The sequence below is a fragment of the Bos javanicus genome, chromosome 6, assembly GCF_032452875.1.
Source record: "Bos javanicus breed banteng chromosome 6, ARS-OSU_banteng_1.0, whole genome shotgun sequence".
Classification (NCBI taxonomy): Eukaryota; Metazoa; Chordata; class Mammalia; order Artiodactyla; family Bovidae; genus Bos; species Bos javanicus.
The window spans coordinates 23,248,110-23,268,218 of NC_083873.1; the positions used below are offsets into that span (position 1 = coordinate 23,248,110).

Here is a 20,109-nt window from a genome sequence, read left to right on the forward strand (position 1 = left end):
GTGACTGAACTGAACTGAACTGAACAAACATGAAAAGATGCTCAACATCACTATTAGAGAAATGTAAATCAAAACTACAATGAGGTATCACCTCACACCAGTCAGAATGGCCATCGTCAAAAATTCTACAACAATACATGCTGGAGAGGGTGTGGAGAAAGTGAAATCCTTCTGCACTGTTGGTGGGGTATGTATTTATACAGCCACTGTGGAAGACAATACGGAGATTACTTTAAAAACTAGGATAAAACTATATATGACCCAGCAACCTCACTACTGGGCATATACCCTGAGGAAAGCATAATTGAAAAAGACACATATACTCCGATGTTCATTGCAACACTATTTACAATAGCCAGGACATGAAGCAACCTAGATTTCATCGACAGATGAATGGATAAAAAAGTTGTGGTACATATATACACAATGGAATATTATTCAGACATAAAAAGAAACACGTTTGATTCAGTTCTAATGAGGTGGATGAACCTAGAGCCTATTATACAGAGTGAAGTAAGTCAGAACGTGAAAGACAAATATCTCATATTAACACATATATAGGGAAGCCAATGGCAACCCACTCCAGTACTCTTGCCTGGAAAATCCCATGGACGGAGGGGCCTGGTAGGCTGCAGTCCATGGGGTTGCTAGGAGTCGGACACGACTGAGCGACTTCCCTTTCACTTTTCACTTTCATGCATTGGAGAAGGAAATGGCAACCCACTCCAGTGTTCTTGCCTGGAGAATCCCAGGGACGGGGAGCCTGGTGGGCTGCCGTCTATGGGGTCACACAGAGTCGGATACGACTGAAGCGACTTAGCAGCAGCAGCAGGGAATTTAGAAAGATGGTCCTGATAAACCTATCTGCAGGGCATCAGTGGAGACGCAGACATAGACAACAGACTTGCGGACACAGAGAGGGAAGGAGAGGGTGGGAGAAACTGAGATACTGCAGCGTATATATTACCATATGTAAAACTAGACAGCTAGTAGAAATTTACTATATGACGCAGGGAGCTCAAATCTGGTGCTCCGTGACAACTTAGAGGAGTAGGGGGTTCAAGGAGGAGAGGACATACATATGCCTGTGGCTGATTAATGTTGATATATGGCAGAAACCAGCACAATATTGTAAATCAATTATCCTCCAACTAAAAATAAATTATTTTATTAAAAAGATTAAGTTGGAAAGTGAGAGGGGACAGTGACATCAAGGCCATATTTTTCATGCTAATGATTTTTTTAATCCATTTAACAACTGGAATCTATTGAATTATTTGAGCAAGAGAATTGTATGCTGACATCATTCTTTTTAAAATAACCTCACAGCCCAGGGACTTGAGATAAGTAGGGTGTGTGCAAAACCTACAGTTGGGAACCAGTTAGGAGATTAGTCTAGCAGTGTAGGCAAGAAGAAAAGGTTCACTAAAGTGTCAGAACTAGAGAGATGTGTAGAGAAGTGAGCAATATTTAGTAAGTAAAACTGCTATGGTTTAATAATGGATTGAATTTGTAGGCTGAGGGAGTACAAGGTATGAGGAAAGTCCTGTGTTTCTGGCTTTTAAACTAGATTGACCATGATGTAATTTCATGAGTTAGAGAACAGTGAGAGATAGGCTTAAAGGAAATCCACAGTTGGTGTATAACTCATAAGCCAATGCGATTAACTGCAGAGGAAATATCCATCAAAAATATAGGTGTCTAAGAATCAAAACTGGATAGTTTAAGATTTTATTTTATAGATCTACAATGAAGAGATTGCAAAGGATATTGAGAATGAAAGGCAAAGGATGTACGAAGAAAACCAGGAACACATGTCTTCCTGGAAGTTAAGGGAAAAAATTAAATCAAGACAGTAAGTTTGTTCCATGGTGTTAATTGCTGCTGAAAATTCAAGTTACATTAAATTTAAAAATGTTCAGCAGATTTATTGAGAGGGACTTGTGCATAACTGATGTATATTTGTTTGTGTGTTGATACTTAATAAGGTTGATGAAACTAAATGGCTGATCTCTGAAAAATAATAAGTTCTTAGAAGTTTAATTTTCCTTATTAAAGATTTATGTTACTTAATTTCCTATGTCTTGATATGGTTTAATGTAGAAGCATATTTCATGAGTGCTAAACACAATTTAAATTTCCCAAATTATATTCTACTTTATTTCTTTACCTTATTATCAATACTACTTAATAAAGAGAACCATAAGAATGTATAACGACTTTTAGTAAATGTAAACAAACACATTTTTTCCACAAGGTTTTTTAGTCTTCTAATTTCTGAAGAGGTATGGAATATTTGGGGTTTGTTCCTACCTTGTTGTTTATATGAATAAAGCTACGAAGGAACCTTGTTAACGGTGTTTGACTTGTGCTGTTTTTTAGGGTTGTTTACAAATGCTCGTTATGATTGAAGATCTGAATGCTCTAAAGAACTAGACAGTAAAAGCAGAAGGCTGTACTTGGATGGGGTTGTTACAGACACCATTCACACCAGCACACAGACATCCTCTGCAGAGGGCAGTCAAAGCCAGCCCCAGCTTGACAAGAAGAAAGGGGATGTAAGCTGCAAGAGAGACACTTTAGTTTGGGAGAAATAAAACACTGAGGAAGCATTTATTTTCATCAAGTGAGCAGAGACTATAAATTAAGAAGTCATTAACAAAATATATTCTAAATAGTAGCTAAACATAAACTAAAACATATGGGACCAATAACTATGAAAATGGACTAAGATGACATATAAGATCAAGAATTGTAGAAAAACAACAGTATAGTTATGTCACTGGCTATTTCTGTGCTCAGAAATGCTTTTTTTCTTATAACAGCTGCTGTATCTACCATTAAAGCCAACTGATTTACTTGTTTTTCTCTAAATAAATGGATGAGTGCACTAGCTGTGTGTTCTTGTTTGAGTCAACGATTTGTAACTGAGGTGAGTATAATCATCAAGTCTGAACTATCCTAATCAGGCATCATTAACCGTTGCTTGACCATTTCCGCAAGTAGAGACATAGCACACAGGAAATGTCGCATCTAAACTTCAAAGGGTTTGTTTTACTCTTATTGGTCCATTCCAATTAGGAGAACAAACAATATGAAAAATGAATCCAGAAATACATCTTCAAATTGCATTTTGGCTATTCTTTGTCTGATTAAAAATCTCTAATGGTTTTCTTCCTGATAGCTCAGTGGGTAAAGAATCTTTCAAAAGCCTGCAAAGCAGGAGACACAGGAGGCACAGGTTCTATCCCTGGGTTGGGAAGAACCCCTGAAGAAGGAGATGGCAACCCACTCCAGGATTTTTGCCTGGAGAATCCCATGGACAGTGGAGCCTGGTGGGCTACAGTCCAAATCTCTGCTCAGAAATACAAGACAAGTAATAAAACCGATCAAAGGTACATGAAACTTGAATCACTTCCTTCTCTGGGGGTAGAATTAAGAATCAGTACAAATAAAATGGAAATAAAGGCTATATGGAAAGCCCATATATTTGCAAGTCAATCCTCTTTAACAGAGAATGGTCATAGCTCTCAATCTAAATAAGCATTTTTTTTCTTGATTTACAATTATGGAGTATTTGAGCTGGAAATGACCTTGGAGATCATATACTTAAATTTCTTCACTGTTCACAGGAGGGAATTCCTTTAGCACTAGGGAAAATGAGCTCTCATGAAGTGATTACTTAATAAAAGAATCCAACTCCTGCTCCTGCCCTATCTAGAACTATTTCTCTTATACCACACTGCCACAGTCCAGTAGGAAAAAGGAAAGATAATAAGCAGTCTTTTGAGAGAGGTAAGACCTTAGGCATTTTTGAGTAATGAACCTCTCCTTAACGTTCATAAGAAAGGCAAGATTGGAATCAAAAAATTTACACATGTATACCTGTGGCGGATTCATTTTGATATTTGGCAAAACTAATACAATTATGTAAAGTTTAAAAATAAAATAAAATTGGAAGAATAAAAAAAAAAAAAAAAAAAATTTACAGCCATTAAAAGTCAGTAATGAAGTATATTTGGGAAGCTTGATGTACTGCAGCTCACAGGGTTGCAAAGTGTCGGACATGGCTTAGTGACTGAACAACAATGAAGTATATGTACATGGAGTTCATGACTGAGGTAGGATGTGAAGGAAGGTTTGTAGTACAAATGTGCCTAGCATTGTGAACCTCTGAGAGTTCCTTACTTTCATAAACACCAGATTCATTTATTCAGTTTTATAAATAAATAGCAGTATAATTTTTAAAAGGGAAGATTTCATTTCTCTCTTATTTGTATACTTATACTATAGGTTTTCACTTATTTTTTTAAATAGCACTAGGAAAAAAGGTATCACTCTTTTCTCATTTTTTTAAACCCTAAGTATCAGTTGTGTCACATGCATCAGGAACTATAACTATGTGAAGAAAGTGAGTATGCAAAGATGAAAAACACAAAGCCATCCCTTAATGATGAGGCAGTGGAGGGTAGATGGCTTGCTGCTGCTGCTGCTGCTAAGTCACTCCGGTCGTGTCCGACTCTGTGCGACCCCATAGACGGCAGCCCATCAGGCTCCCCCGTCCCTGGGATTCTCCAGGCAAGAACACTGGAGTGGGTTGCCATTTCCTTCTCCAATGCATGAAAGTGAAAAGTGAAAAGGAAGTCGCTCAGTCGTGTCCGACTCCTAGCGACCCCACGGACTGCAGCATACCAGGCTCCTCTGTCCATGGGATTTTCCAGGCGAGAGTACTGGAGTGGGGTGCCAGAGCCTTCTCCGGGTAGATGGCTTACTGTGTGTTTAAAGAAGGCACCATCCTGGGTGGCTGGAACACAGGAATAATGGAGGAAATTAAGGAGACAAGGAGGCATGCTGTGGAGGAGTCAGTGTTGGAAAATATGTAGGACCCTGAAGCCCTGTGTGTTTATCAACCTTTTGAGAGAGGCAAGGACTTTCAAAAAAAAAAAGAAAAGTTAAGAGGCCTGGAAGTTCCCAGTTTCTTTCAGTAGGAAGAATCTTCTGAAGACCTCTTTAAGGGAGATAGCCACTAATGCTTAAGCTTTAACTTAATGAAGAAACCAATCTGTAAAGGAACTAAAAAAAAAAAAACAAAAAAACTGGGAAATTCCTCATGACGTGAGAGTTCTCTTAGTCCATATCCTCCACTTCAACCCTATCTGGTTTCACAGTGTATTAAATATTTGTAGGCAGTAAACCAAAGATTGGATAATACATACAATTTAATAAAAAGTGGCAATGAAGCACACCTAACACGAAGATGAAAATAAGATTTCAATAGGTAAAAGTAAAACATGCAAGATGATAAACATATTCATCGCAATATACCTTTTAATCAATAAGAACTACAACTAATAAAAATTATTTGGTACTATTCCAAAACCTCTCTTGATAAATAAGAGCCTAACACTTTGATCAATAATTGCTATTATAGTTCAGCATTCTGACCTAGTTTGGTTTTTATATTATATCTAGTTGTTCCTATATAAAGTTAAATTTATTGTTGCCCTAGATAATTTTGTAAATAAGATGGAAGTCTCAAAGGTTTTAATTATCTCAGTTAAACAGGAGTTACTAGTTTTTCTAACACTAAAACTTGAATTCTAATTATCTTCCCAAATAGGGCTTTGGATTTTTTCATCTGAATTCACTGTTCTAGGTGATGGTCTGGAAATTTCCCTTTATGAGGCTATGTGCTGGGGTTTAGTATTTATGCAAAACAATACAAAATGATTTAGGAAGCAATTAGGTAAGCTGGTTTAGCTAAAGTCTTCCGAAACCTAATAGACATCTTCACAATAAACTAAGAAAATAAAATTTCTCATTATCATTTCTTTCCTCAAATTCACAGAACGATCATTTTGCTATGTGCCCTACAGTTTTTAAATGATAATAGAAAGTCTCTTACCACAAATTTGAGGATTACTGAAAACTAAAATCCATAGATTTCTCATTACTGTTCCTTTCCTCAAATTTCCAGACTGTTAAGCTTTGAAATGATTATAGGAAGTATCTAATTACTAATTTTAAGGATTACTTAAATCACATCTGCCATTAACATTTACAAGAAAACTCAGGATAGCCCTTTCAGTATACCATTTCAGCTAAGGAAAGATATAAGCATCTGAATGCAGAGTTCCAAAGAATAGCAAGAAGAGATAAGAAAGCCTTCCTCAGCCATCAGTGCAAAGAAATAGAGGAAAACAACAGAATGGGAAAGACTAGGGATCTCTTCAAGAAAATCAGAGATACTAAAGGAACATTTCATGCAAAGATGACTCGATAAAGGACAAAAATGGTATGGACCTAACAGAAGCAGAAGATATTAAGAAGAGGTGGCAGGAATACACAGAGGAACTGTACAAAAAAAGATCTTCACGACCAAGATAATCACGATGGTGTGATCACTGACCTAGAGCCAGACATCCTGGAATGTGAAGTCAAGTGGGCCTTAGAAAGCACCACTACGAACAAAGCTAGTGGAGGTGATGGAATTCCAGTTGAGCTATTTCAAATCCTGAAAGATGATGCTGTGAAAGTGCTGCACTCAACATGCCAGCAAATTTGGAAAACTCAGCAGGGGCCACAGGACTGGAAAAGCTCCGTTTTCATTCCAATCCCAAAGAAAGGCAATGCCAAAGAATGTTCCAACTACCGTACAATTGCACTCATCTCACACTCTAGTAAAGTAATGCTCAAAATTCTCCAAGCCAGGCTTCAGCAATATGTGAACTGTGAACTTCCAGATGTTCAAGCTGGTTTTAGAAAAGGCAGAGGAACCAGAGATCAAATTGCCAACATCCACAGGATCATCGAAAAAGCAGGAGAGTTCCAGAAAAACATCTATTTCTGCTTTATTGACTATGCCAAAGCCTTTGACTGTGTGGATCACAATAAACTGTGGAAAATTCTTCAAGAGATGGGAATACCAGACCACCTGACCTGCCTCTTGAGAAATTTGTATGCAGGTCAGGAAGCAACAGTTAGAACTGGACATGGAACAACAGACTGGTTCCAAATAGGAAAAGGAGTATGTCAAGGCTGTATATCACCCTGTTTATTTAACTTATATGCAGAGTACATCATGAGAAACGCTGGACTGGAAGAAACACAAGCTGGAATCAAGACTGCTGGGAGAAATATCAATAACCTCAGATATGCAGATAACACCACCCTTATGGCAGAAGGTGAGGAGGAACTAAAAAGCCTCTTGATGAAAGTGAAAGTGGAGAGTGAAAAAGTTGGCTTCAAGCTCAACATTCAGAAAACGAAGATCATGGCATCCGGTCCCATCACTTCATGGGAAATAGATGGGGAAACAGTGGAAACAGTGTCAGACTTTATTTTCTGGGGCTCTAAAATCACTGCAGATGGTGATTGCAGCCATGAAATTAAAAGACACTTACTCCTTGGAAGGAAAGTTATGACCAACCTAGATAGCATATTCAAAAGCAGAGACATTACTTTGTCAACAAAGGTTTGTCTAGTCAAGGCTATGGTTTTTCCTGTGGTCATGTATGGATGTGAGCATTGGACTGTGAAGAAGGCTGAGCGCTGAAGAATTGATGCTTTTGAACTGTGGTGTTGGAGAAGACTCTTGAGAGTCCCTTGGACTGCAAGGAGATCCAGCCAGTCATTCTAAAGATCAGGCCTGGGATTTCTTTGGAAGGAATGATGCAAAAGCTGAAACTCCAGTACTTTGGCCACCTCATGTGAAGAGTTGACTCATTGGAAAAGACTCTGATGCTGGGAGGGATTGGGGGCAAGAGGAGAAGGGGACGACAGAGGATGAGATGGCTGGATGGCATCACTGACTTGATGGACGTGAGTCTGAGTGAACTCTGGGAGTTGGTGACGGACAGGAGGCCTGGTGTGCTGCGATTCATGGGGTTGCAAAGAGTCGGACACGACTAAGCAACTGATCTGATCTGATCAGCTAAGTGGGTAGAATATTAAAAAACACGAACAACCCTTAAATCTACTGGTATATGTCCTCACAGATATACAGTAAGTATGGTGAATAAAATTCCAATGTATGTTGTTCTTTGAGTAGAGATGGTCAGTGGACTATCCGCGACATACACAAATTTCCCAGTTTAAGTAGTTGAGAAGCACATGAAAGAAATAGTAGTGTTGTATGCTGGAGAGGAAAAGCACAACTTTTTGCAACTTTCAGAATATAACCTACATAAGAGCAAAGCAAAATGTCAAAAGGAGCCAACAAAAGCCCATAAGGAGAAGCACAGTGTGGGTTGGGACACGTCCTCTGAGGCCAAGTAACCCTAAAACACACCAAGGTTCCTTTGTGACCCTGCAGTTCCTTCCTTTTAATCAAGAGTGGAGTCTGATTTTTACCATCTCAGCAAATTCATGGTAGGGACACCTCACATGGTCTGGATGCCAATGGATGAGATGAAACCCATTGGTCCAAGATGTAAAGGAAACTGAGTGACACGCAGCTTTCCCTTCCATCAGGATTGTGATGGTGTCGCTTGGTCTGGTCTGAAATCTGAGTCTCAGAATTTGTTTACTTTAAATCCACAACATGTATAGGTCTTCTTATGACAGCAGCACAAACTCTAAAATATCTTAAGTTGTACATATTAATCCAAATCTCTTAATGTTTCTTGCCAAGCTGCAGTCTACTGTCACCAACTTAGAATAATTCTACCTCTCAGGACTCAGACCTCAGGTTTAAAGTGTCTCCCAGGAGTGAAAACCTGAATCAAGCTGTGACTGCCTGCAATCCCCCTTTCACTAGGCACCAGGGCTCAGTGGACAGAACCCTTCCTCACCTCTCATTTCTGACACTGAGGGTAACAATGAAACAGATAATTTTTCTAGTTATCGAAAAACTACTCAAAAAAGTTTGTGTTCATTCAAAGCTACAGACGAAATCATGACTTGGATATTTGAAACATTCTGAAAAACTGTTTGGGTCATAAATTACATTTCATTTTCACTATACATAAAATATTTTTTTTTTGCTCCCCAAAGGCAAAATCAACAGAAAAATGTGTTTGGGGGACTACTTTACTTCTATGCTGACTGAATACCTTATAATGCAATATAACGCTTCATTAGTCCTTTTGTAATGAATAAAGTTTTTAAAGTAGAATAAGGTAGACATCACAGGAAAATGAACAAAATCTGTATTTCAAGCTGTTACTTTTATTTTTGCTTTGCAATTACAATATAGACATTTCATCAAATGTCCTCAGGCTCCTCAGTTTGACAAATGGTATTTTACTCTCTATTCTCTAGGATATTTTTATCTTTTCCATTGTTCTAAAATATATCATTCATAAAGGAGAATTCTAATAGAAAAAAAATGTGTCACACAAAACAAATAACAAAGCCACCAATTCCAAACTAGTTTAAACAGTAAGGCTTCCTGACAACCTGTCAACATCATTATCGTTGATGGTTTTGTTACAAACCTAAGGCAGTGTTTTGTGGTAAATCTAAAGATGACATGCACAGTTCAACTACCTCTTTCTTCACCTTTTCTCTGGTCTACCTCCTCCTTCCCCCAGAAAAACCAAGGGAATTAAGCAAGGTTGTAATTCTAATTATCAAATAGCTGTTAAATGAAATGACAGTTTTTTCAGTGAAGATTTGATGTAATAAGCATATAAAGAAGTTCCACATTAAACAAGCTTTCTACTAAAAGTGGATCATGTAACAACAACAACAAAAAAAATGCAGAAATTAAACGAATGGCTTACAATGAATCAAAACTAATACAATTATGTAAAGTTTAAAAATAAAATAAAATTAAAAAAAAAAAAAAGAAAATGTGCTATGATCCCAATACAGTACTATGATCTCAAGCCCATTTTATGTAATCAAAGAAAAAAATAAACCATCAATGAAAAAAACAAACAAACAAACAAAATGCGCATTTTACCTTCTCAGTCCATCAGGGCAGGGCACTCACAGTATCTACCATTCACTGGAAAATGTCCAGACTGAGGGCCCTGGACAGGACTGTAAATTCCACAGCAAGTCCTCACTGCCAAATACCGCTACGTCACACCAGTGAAAAAACCCTGAAAACTCCTCTTTGTAGAGTTTCCAAGAAAAGTTTAGCTTTTCTGGAATTTCAAACAAATGTTATTAATTTAAAGAAATAACTTTCACTGTCAGAAGAGAGTGATAAATGAAACTAAGGAAAAAAATACACCAAGCTTGGAAATGTCCTCATGAAAATAATAATTTCCAGGTTAACACCACACACTTCTGTTTTGGTGGTATTCTTGACTTGTCTGAATCCTTAACTTCAAAACTTTATTTTGTATTACCTACATTTGGCTAAAGAGAAAATTCATTGTTTAAGAGTTCTCTTTAATCCTTTTGTCTTTATTTGGTCTGTAACAGCTTTAAAATGAGCCCATCAGAGTAGCCTTAATACTTTGTAATGGATAACCTGTTGTGACATCATCTGAAATGACTTGACTATACTAACTAATTTATCTACATTTTTGCATCACAGAGGTCAATTTCTTCCTTTCCTATTGATCACTAATTCATTTTATTCAACCAGAATTCAGACTTTACACTAAAGTATGCATTCATGTATTCTACGTTAGCTCTTAGACTTATTACAGACTTCATGGAAAGATCAACTTACCTGGTACACATCATCTCGGGGACCTGCAGCTCCCAACAGGCATTTCATAGCCTTCGGGGTTGTATAGTATTTAATCTCTGCTGTGGCTTTAATGATTCCATCACAGTAGACATCAACATTGACAGAGCCAGCGGGAAAATCTGATAAAACACAAATAAGAGGAGCTGAGTATATAAATGCATGTACCATATTATTACATCTCTTAGACAATATGAAGTGAGGTTTTAAGAATTCATAACAATTTTACTAACTTTTAACATGTAATTGTTTTCTTTTTTATCTTCAGCAGTTAGAAATCACAAAACAAAATGTATACTTTTGCATGTAATTGTTTAAAAAAACTTAACAGATAAAGACATACATTAAAATTATAATAAAAGCAAAGCAATAAATCTTTTCTCCTTACCCTCTAACCTCCATTTTTTTTGGTAATCTATAATCATTACTATGTAATATTTCAGAATTTAGAACAGTAGCGTTATTCATTAAAAGTTAGGGATTTGTTACTAATCTGAGAAAGAAAGTTCCCAATAATTTTTGGAAAGTTTTAAAAAATTGTCTGGTAAAAGAAAGAGAAGAGTTGATTGAAATTATAAAAACTTTTATTCAACTGATTACAATGAAAAACCCTCAGGAAAGGAAGGTTTAGTACCCTGTTACTTGAGTGCCATTTATACCAACCAATGGTATACCAACCATTATACCAACCATGCAGCCTTTTTGTGAACAAGCTGTTCAAAGTGACTGACAGATACACTGCATTGTAAATTCTGCTGTAACACATCAACAAATATACAGTTACCTAAGACTGCTGTGCCCTCCATGAAAGGATAATACCAAATAATCACTTCAATGGAAAGTTGTGTTTTATTGTAACAAAAGTAAACAAAATTCAGCACTTTAAACTCATTCACAGAGCACGCTTCAAAAACTCTCACTCTTTGTCACAGAGATATTTCCTAGATTCTCCTGAAAAATTGTCACCCAAATTTCTGTGGTTTGGAATAAGCCATTAAGTACAAGCCATCTGATGAAACCACTGATGAAACGTTATATTTTAAAGTTCTAAAGGTTTAAGCATTCAGTTCAGTTCAGTTCAGTTGCTCAGTCGTGTCTGACTCTTTGCGACTCCATGAATCGCAGCACGCCAGGCCTTCCTGTCCATCACCAACGCCCGGAGTTCACTCAAACTCATGTCCATCAAGTCGGTGATGCCATCCATCCACCTCATCCTCTTCTCCTCCTGCCCCCCAATCCCTCTGAGCATCAGGGTCTTTTCCAATTAATCAACTCTTTGCATGAGGTGGTCAAAGTACTGGAGTTTCAGCTTCAGCATCAGTCCTTCCAATGAACACCCAGGACTGATCTCCTTTAGAATGGACTGGTTGGATCTCCTTGCAGTCCAAGGGACTCTCAAGAGTCTTCTCCAACACCACCGTTCAAAAGCATCAATTCTTTGGCACTCAGCTTTCTTCACAGTCCAACTCTCACATCCATACATGACCACTGGAAAAACCATAGCCTTGACTAGACAGACCTTTGTTGGCAAAGTAATGTCTCTGCTTTTGAATACGCTATCTAGGTTGGTCTTAACTTTCCTTCCAAGGAGTAAGTGTCTTTTAATTTCGTGGCTGTAATCACCATCTGAAGTGATTTTGGAGCCAAAAAAGATAAAGTCTGACACTGTTTCCACTGTTTCCCCATCTATTTGCCGTGAAGTGATGGGACCAGTGGCCATGATCTTTGTTTTCTGAATGTTGAGCTTTAAGCCAACTTTTTCACTCTCCTCTTTCACTTTCATCAAGAGCCTTTTTAGTTCCTCCCCCACTTTCTGCCATAAGGGTGGTGTCATCTGCATACCTGAGGTGATTGATATTTCTCCCGGCAATCTTGATTCCAGCTTGTGTTTCTTCCAGCCCAGCGTTTCTCATGATGTACTCTGCATATAAGTTAAATAAGCAGGGTGACAATATACAGCCTTGACGTACTCCTTTCCCTATTTGGAACCAGTCTGTTGTTCCATGTCCAGTTCTAACTGTTGCTTCCTGACCTGCATACAAATTTCTCAAGAGGCAGGTCAGGTGGTCTGGTATTCCCATCTCTTTCAGTATTTTCCACAGTTTATTGTGATCCACACAGTCAAAGGCTTTGGCTGGCATAGTCAATAAAGCAGAAATAGATGTTTTTCTGGAATTCTCTTGCTTTTTCAATGATCCAGCGGATATTTAAGCATGAGTTTTACTTTATCTCCTGAAGAGGCTACAGGACCTCTCACAATATTGCTTAGGGAAATTTGAAGCCAAAATAGCAATCTTAGATTTAACTAGATCAAGAAGCTGAAGTTCCTCTTCTCATATTGCTTGACCAGACATTTAAACTACATTATTAAAAAAAATGTAGAAAAGTTCTCCCTTACAAAAATAAGTATTCATCCAATAGAGAATCTAACAGAAATCTCAAAAACTGGAAGCAGTAAAGTATACCTTATCAGTTACAGTTGTGTGTGTATATAGTTAAGTGGTTCTAGAGTTATTGGGGTGAAATGAAATCAATTTCAGTAGATTTCACAAAGACGATTTTGAAAGCAAATATTGGTTTTGTTTATCAGTAAACAAATCAGGAGTTTTACAATGGGATGTTAACCTTCTGAAAAGTCAGATGATAAATCATGAAGGATACATGGTAAGAATATTGCTTAGTATAGGATATTTAAAATACTCTAATTTCTTTAGAATTTAACATGAGAATAAACTGATATATTCCTGATGTCTTGAGTCATTAGTTGACTCAAAATTTTACCATTAGATCAATTGATCATGATGTTGATTTTAGAGAAATCCTCCAAAGTGATGCCATTTGAAGTGCTGCTTTTGCTGTATAGACTTTCATATCTATTGAATGTCAATCAATATTGAATTTTCAATAAATTTTATTGAATTTATTCAATCAAGACCTAATTACTGTTTCCACTGATAAATCAGAAAGAACTTTTATGGCTTCCTCTGGTACAAAGACCCTCCTTAGTAACATATTAATTTAATTGGCTTTTTCCTGACCAGTACTCTGTGGTCACTATGATGTCTACATTGTATAACTATTCAGTAAAAATAAAAACCAATTAATTTAAAGACTCAACAGAAGAGAGGGAAAGTGAGTTCTGTTGTTTACTATCTAGACAAAGTAGGCAAGTGACATTTAACACCAGAATTACACACAAATGCAGGTCAAGATCACCAAACTAAGGAAGCATATGAGGGTCAGTTATGCAGATGAAAAAGGATGCATCATGGAAGGAAAAGATGGAACTCCCTACCTCCATCAGACATAGATACATAATAAAATATACTTACAGAGGAGCAATGGTTAAAAACGAACTGTATTTAAATTTTAAATATCAAGTTCTAGGCCATTCAAGAATCTCTGACAACCATCTCTGTCTCCACTATTTAAGTGGTCTACCCTTCCAGATGGGGCTTCCCTAGTGGCTCAGATGGTAAAGATTCTGCCTGCAATGCGGGAGACCCAAGTTTGATCCCTGGGTCAGGAAGATCCCCTGGAGAAGGGAAAGGCTACCCACTCCAGTATTCTGGCCTGGAGAATTCCATGGATGGAGGAGCCTGGTGGGCTACTGTCCAAGGAGTCACAAGAAGTCAGACACTACTAAGTCACACACACACACACACACACACACACACACATATCTTTCCAGGGGAAGAATGAACTAATTTATGGGAAATATAATCCAAAGGTATTTCTGAATATCAGAACTATATTCACTATTTCCATAAAATATATATATTTCACTAATCCATTAACTTAATTGCTTTTTGCTTTCTGTTTTCCTTTGTCTGAGAAGTTGTGTTCCTTTATTAACCAAATTTAGCACTTTACAACATAGTAAACTTTGAATCAACCCACATAAAGCTTCTATAGGAACAGAAATAAACATAACACTGTTGACTGGAAATTATTATTAAATAAATATTGGTGGCTTCAAAATCTTAGTCACACCTAAAAATTACTACCAATTTAATACATGTTTAAAACCTGAATTATGATATTTAGAATAATTTCTTAACAGTTGTTACTTTTCTAAGTATGTTCAGCATACTTAGCACATCCTAAAGTATTTCCTTGTTTTTTAAATGAAATATGAAATTATCATTTACATTATCCAGAACACAGCTTCTTAATTAATCAAGAAATTCTGTCTCTTTGTGGATACATTTTACATTCCTTTCAACTTTTAATTGATTGTCCCCCTGCTGTGTAAAATAATTTTCTGCCTGAGATGCAGGTACCAGAGGAATACTTTCTTCTTTCTGAGTTAAAATTATTTTATTTTTCATTAAAGCCTTCACATGTATTTTTATAAGTTTTGGCAAAAGAGGACTATAGAAGCTTCGAATTCCTATAACACAAAACAGTACCTGTCAGAGATGAATCTGTGGACATCATTAGGAAGGTGTGCGTTTTAGAAAGTGAAGTCACATGAGCACTTTTTCTAGGTGGAAAGAGACCAACAGAGAGAGGCCATCTCCTGAATTTGAAACATCAGTATTCTTCAAAAGAACCCTGAGAGTAGAGAAGCATCCCTGGTATGTTTCCACTTCAAGGTTAGATCCTCCATTTTAATTTGGTATTCAAAGAAGCAGAACAAAAAAAATTTTTAACTTTAAATATGTTTAGACTAGTATTAGATGGTATGAGGTACCAATTGAGATCGTTTCCTGCCCTGGAAGTCATCAGTAGGTACAGGAATTATACGTGAGATATTCAGAACCGGGAGTGCTCCTGAGCATGGTTGCCCAAGAGTGAACGGGGACAAATTTTATATCAAGGCATGTGAACACAGGAGGAGGGAGTGGGCAATATGAGGAGTACAGTATTTATAGAGAAAGATGCTTCAATTCTCTCCCAAAAGGAAGAGAAGGAAGTTTTAAAGCCACTCAAGTTTATGAGATTTGCTAGAGGGAGAGACTGATACTTTGTTCCTCAGCTGGATGTCTCAGTGGTGTCTCATATATTATCTCCCTTATCTCCAAACATTCTGTACATGAGTACTTAAAATACAAGTACAGAAGTTATTTTATCCGTAAGAAAACTAAGCGCAGAAAGATCAAGAGACTTGTCTAAAGTTGCCCAGTGAATGGCTCAATACAGAATAAAAACAGCTCTTTTGGCCACCAGTTAAGTATTTCCTTAACTTCACTGCAGATTCTGCACAGATAGCTAGCCTGCAAGAGCACACTGGGTACCCCCTCTTACTCTGCAGCTGGTGTAGAGAAAAGGGAACTCCAGTGTATAGACAGTGCTGTCCAATCAAACTTCCCGAGATGATGGATATGTTCCAATGAAGCACCTGAAATATGCTTAGTGCAACTGAATTCTAAACTTTATTTAATTATAATAAAGTTTAAATAACCAGATGTGGCCGATGGCTACCATATTGGCTGGTGCAGCTGCAAAACAGTTTCTCCAACTATGGTTTGTGACCCACTAGTTCATCATGGATGGAGTGGCCTGGTGGGCTACAGTCCATTGGGTCACTAGGAGTCGGACACGACTGAGCGACTTCACTTTATTTTTTCACTTTCATGCATTGGAGAAGGAAATGGCAACCCACTCCAGTGTTCTTGCCTGGAGAATCCCAGGGACGGAGGAGCCTGGTGGGCTGCTGTCTATGGGGTCGCACAGAGTCGGACACGACTGAAGTGACTTAGCAGCAGCAGCAGCAGTTCATCATGACATGAATTTAGGAGGTTCTGAATAACAGTGAAAAAAATGAAAAGAAAAAATATGTTTCTCTCTACTTACAGTACCCATATGTTCTTGCATGTTGTCTACTTTTCCATTACAACCCATAACATATTAATCATAGTTGTATAAAATTTCCTGTCTGATAATTCCAACATTTGTGTCACACTTGTCTGGTCTGATGTGCATTTTATCACTCTGGACTATTTTGTCCTTGCTTTCTGGCATGTCTTGTAATTTCTTGTCTAAAAGCAGTATGTTGTTTGGGGTGAAAAGTGAAAGTGAAGTCTCTCAGTCGTGTCCAACTCCTTGTGACCCTATGGACTGTAGCCTACCAGGCTTCTCTGACCATGGGATTCCTCAGGCAAGAATACTGCAGTTGGTTGACATTTCCTTCTCTAGGGGATCTTCCCAACCCAGGGATTGAATCTGGGTCTACCAAACTGCAGGCAGATTTTTTACTGACTGAGCCACCAGGGTTATTTGTTTGGGGTATAAGAAGTAAAATAGGTAAGGGTGTAGTGAGAGTAATCTATCTAGGAGTTAGACTGTATCTACTGTTCACTGTAGCTGTCAGTACCAAAATTTTCAACTTCCTCTCTTGTCCTTGTCTTCTCTCTTGATCTGGTGCTTCCCTAAGTACTGTTCCTCAGAAAGACACTGCATCTTGCATTCTTTCAAGATGTAACTCACGGTCATTACACCGCTGTGGTAATCGTCAGGTTGGGCGGAGGGGAGCACTTTAATCTTATGATTCTCAGTCTTTAGTGGGCCTGTGTCTTTTGCTGTGACCTCCACTAGCATTTTTGCCATGCCATAGCTTTCTTTCTCCCCCACTTAAATAAGGCAGAAAGGCTAGAGGGGGGCTCCCTTCCTCAGGTAGGATGAGACTCTGGTAAAGTGTTTCCCCCTGAAAAGTAGACCTTCGTTACAGAGAACACATGGAGAGTATTTCCCCTTGATTATGCTTCCTCTGACCCAGCAGAATCTTCCAGAACTTTCTCAGATCTTCACTGTGTGAATCTGATGGGATTCCTGGAGATAAATTCCACAAAATTATAGGTGCCTCATAAGACAACTCAGTGGTAAAGAATCCATTCACCTGTCAATGCAGGAGACTCAGGAGACTCAGGTTTGATCCCTGGGTTGGGAAGATCCCCTGGAGATGGGAATGGAAGCCCACTCCAGTATTTTTGCCTTGAAAATCCCATGGACAGAGAAGCCTGGTGGGCTACGGTCCCCGGGGTCACAAAGAGTCGGACACGACTGAGCACACAGCACACATAAGATGGCAGCCTCCAGGGGTTTCTTACTTTCAAGCTAGTTCACACTTAGCCTTCAGCAATTCACGAGAATTACCGTTTAGGTGTTCTTACCAGTTTATGGCTCCAGAGACTTCCGTTCCAGGGAAGTAGATCTTAGATGTCACTCTCGATTTACCTTTCTCTCCACATGTAATGGTTGTTTGCCCTCAAACTTCGGTTCTCGGAGTTCAAGAAAAGTCACTGATTTTCAGTTTGTTCAGTTTTTTCTTGTAAGAATGGGAGTGGCAACTTTCAAGGTCTTTAGGTGTAATGGCTGAAACCATTAGTCTAAGTATTGGTTTTAAAACCTTTGTTTTCATTATGTATTCATGCATACATATTGCATCATAACGTAAAATGTAGTTCTTGCTAGGGTTCAAATTTTTTAAGAAACAGTACCACGAGGCAGAGAAAGTAAGATTCTGAGGCCATTTCTGCTGAACCATGTCCCATCCATAGTCCCATACTTATTCATGGAACTATCCTATATATTGTTACATAACAGGCAACATTTTGTAAGAAAATCTATCATTAATGTACAGAATACACTCGTTGAAAAAAAAGAGTTGGAGAGGTTTAATTAGCATACCTGGTAAATAATAGTTTATTTATTTTTACTATAAATTAGTTGTTCAATCACATAGATAATATTATAGTCTCATATATCTTGGAAATTATGGAATAACAGTTTTCTATTTTTCTGAAAAACATCTGAAATTTGACATTTTATTCTTTTCACTGCTCTTAGCTACTAGGTAAACTGAACATAAAATCTGAATGTGAATAATTTTATTTGACATTTTGATTTGGTATTTGGGAAGTATTACCTCAGTACTTCTTAATTTGCAATACTGATATTTCTGTAGTGATTTTAGTCTAACTAGATTTAGTTTAACTTCTAAACTAATTATAAATTACTGTTCATTAAATCATTTAAAAAATGTGACATAAGGAAGTAAGAGGCTTTGGAAGAAAAGCAAAAGAAAGAGAATTCTTTCTCATTTCACTTCTGCATGTCCTTGTCCATGACAGGAAGCAGTGTCTAAGATGTTTATAAATGCTTCGCATAGAGTCTTCCCTTTCTATAATCCAACTCTGATCTAAGCTGTGTGAGGATATCCACAGAAGGGACACATACCTTACACAACACAACAGAAAAGATTTGTAAATGCTCTGTAAATGGATTTCACTAGAATTATATTCTAAAAAGAAAACAAAAAAGCTCTGGATGCGTTTGACATACTCTTTAATTTTTTACTACATTTCTGAATTCATAATAAGATTGAATATCTTTGTACTTTAAAATACTTAAATTAACATTTATAAAGTTTTATTCTCTGATTGTAAAAGGACACCATAAATTAAAAAACCAGCAAGTCCTACATTTATATCAAAACATTCAGAAATTAATATATTAGATTTTGATTTTAGTACAATTATCAAGACAAGTCTGTATATTTCACCTGCAATTTTAAATCTGATACGATTTATCATGTTGAAGCAAACTTGGATAATAAATGGTTAGGTTCATAATTTTTAAAAGGAAAAGAGGGAAGATTGTATATAGATATGGTACCAAGATGATAAAATAGGGAAAAAGAACTATGCTTTCCAAACAAGCAAAAACATACTCAGGGGCATGGCAGAAACAAAAAACAAAAAAAGAAGAAAATTACAAATGAAAATCCAAATGTTTGCTCATTCTGTTACAATAAAGCGAATGATTTTAGTTCCCTAATTTAATAGCTAACATTTAAAGTGCTCTTTGCTGACACAGTTGAAAGTACATGATATTACTGCCTGTCATTTCACCACATGGTACACAGGCTAATATCTCATAATTTACACATTCGTGCTTTGGCAAACTCAGATTAATAATAACAGCCTTGGATGTGTGAAAGCTAAACACAGGAAACACCTGCAGAACAATATTAGTTTCTGTAGAGAAGTGAAACCATTTACCAGAAATTTATTGAAAGAAACTCAGAATGATGTTTTATATTTATTAAAGCATAAAAAAATTTCTTACCTAAAGCTTTCATACTCCAGACACTTTTATTCCAGAGGGCTGGCTGTGTTCTAATGCATTTACTATTTGATGTAAATTCAACCTCCACAGCATCACTGGTTACTTCATCCCTCAAAATAATAAATATTTCACCAGGATTCTATACAATGAAAAATATAACTCAGTTAGACATTTGAAAAGTTTTCATTAACCAACCAAATACACTTATTAGTGATAAAGGTCCAACATGGTAATTAGTGTAAAGAACTCGTCTGCCAAGCAGGATACCTGGGTTCCATCTCTTGGTGGGACAGATCCCTTGAAGGAGGAAATGGCAATCCACCTCAGTATTCTTGCCTGGGAAATCCCATAGACAGAGGAGCATGATGGGCTACTGTCCATGGGGTTGC

The 20,109-nt window shown here is 37.3% G+C and overlaps 1 protein-coding gene across 5 annotated transcripts in view; it reads right to left on the reverse strand.

Moving 5' to 3' along the window:
- Positions 1-20,109, reverse strand: part of BANK1 (B cell scaffold protein with ankyrin repeats 1) — a 319,683-nt gene that overhangs the window by 198,157 nt on the left and 101,417 nt on the right. For all 5 annotated transcript variants that reach the window (XM_061419555.1, XM_061419554.1, XM_061419553.1 and 2 more), the window contains 2 exons: positions 19,721-19,859; positions 10,631-10,770 (listed from right to left, as the gene is read on the reverse strand). In XM_061419555.1, the coding sequence (XP_061275539.1) occupies positions 10,631-10,770; positions 19,721-19,859 (279 nt within the window). The remainder of the gene's footprint in view (positions 1-10,630; positions 10,771-19,720; positions 19,860-20,109) is intronic.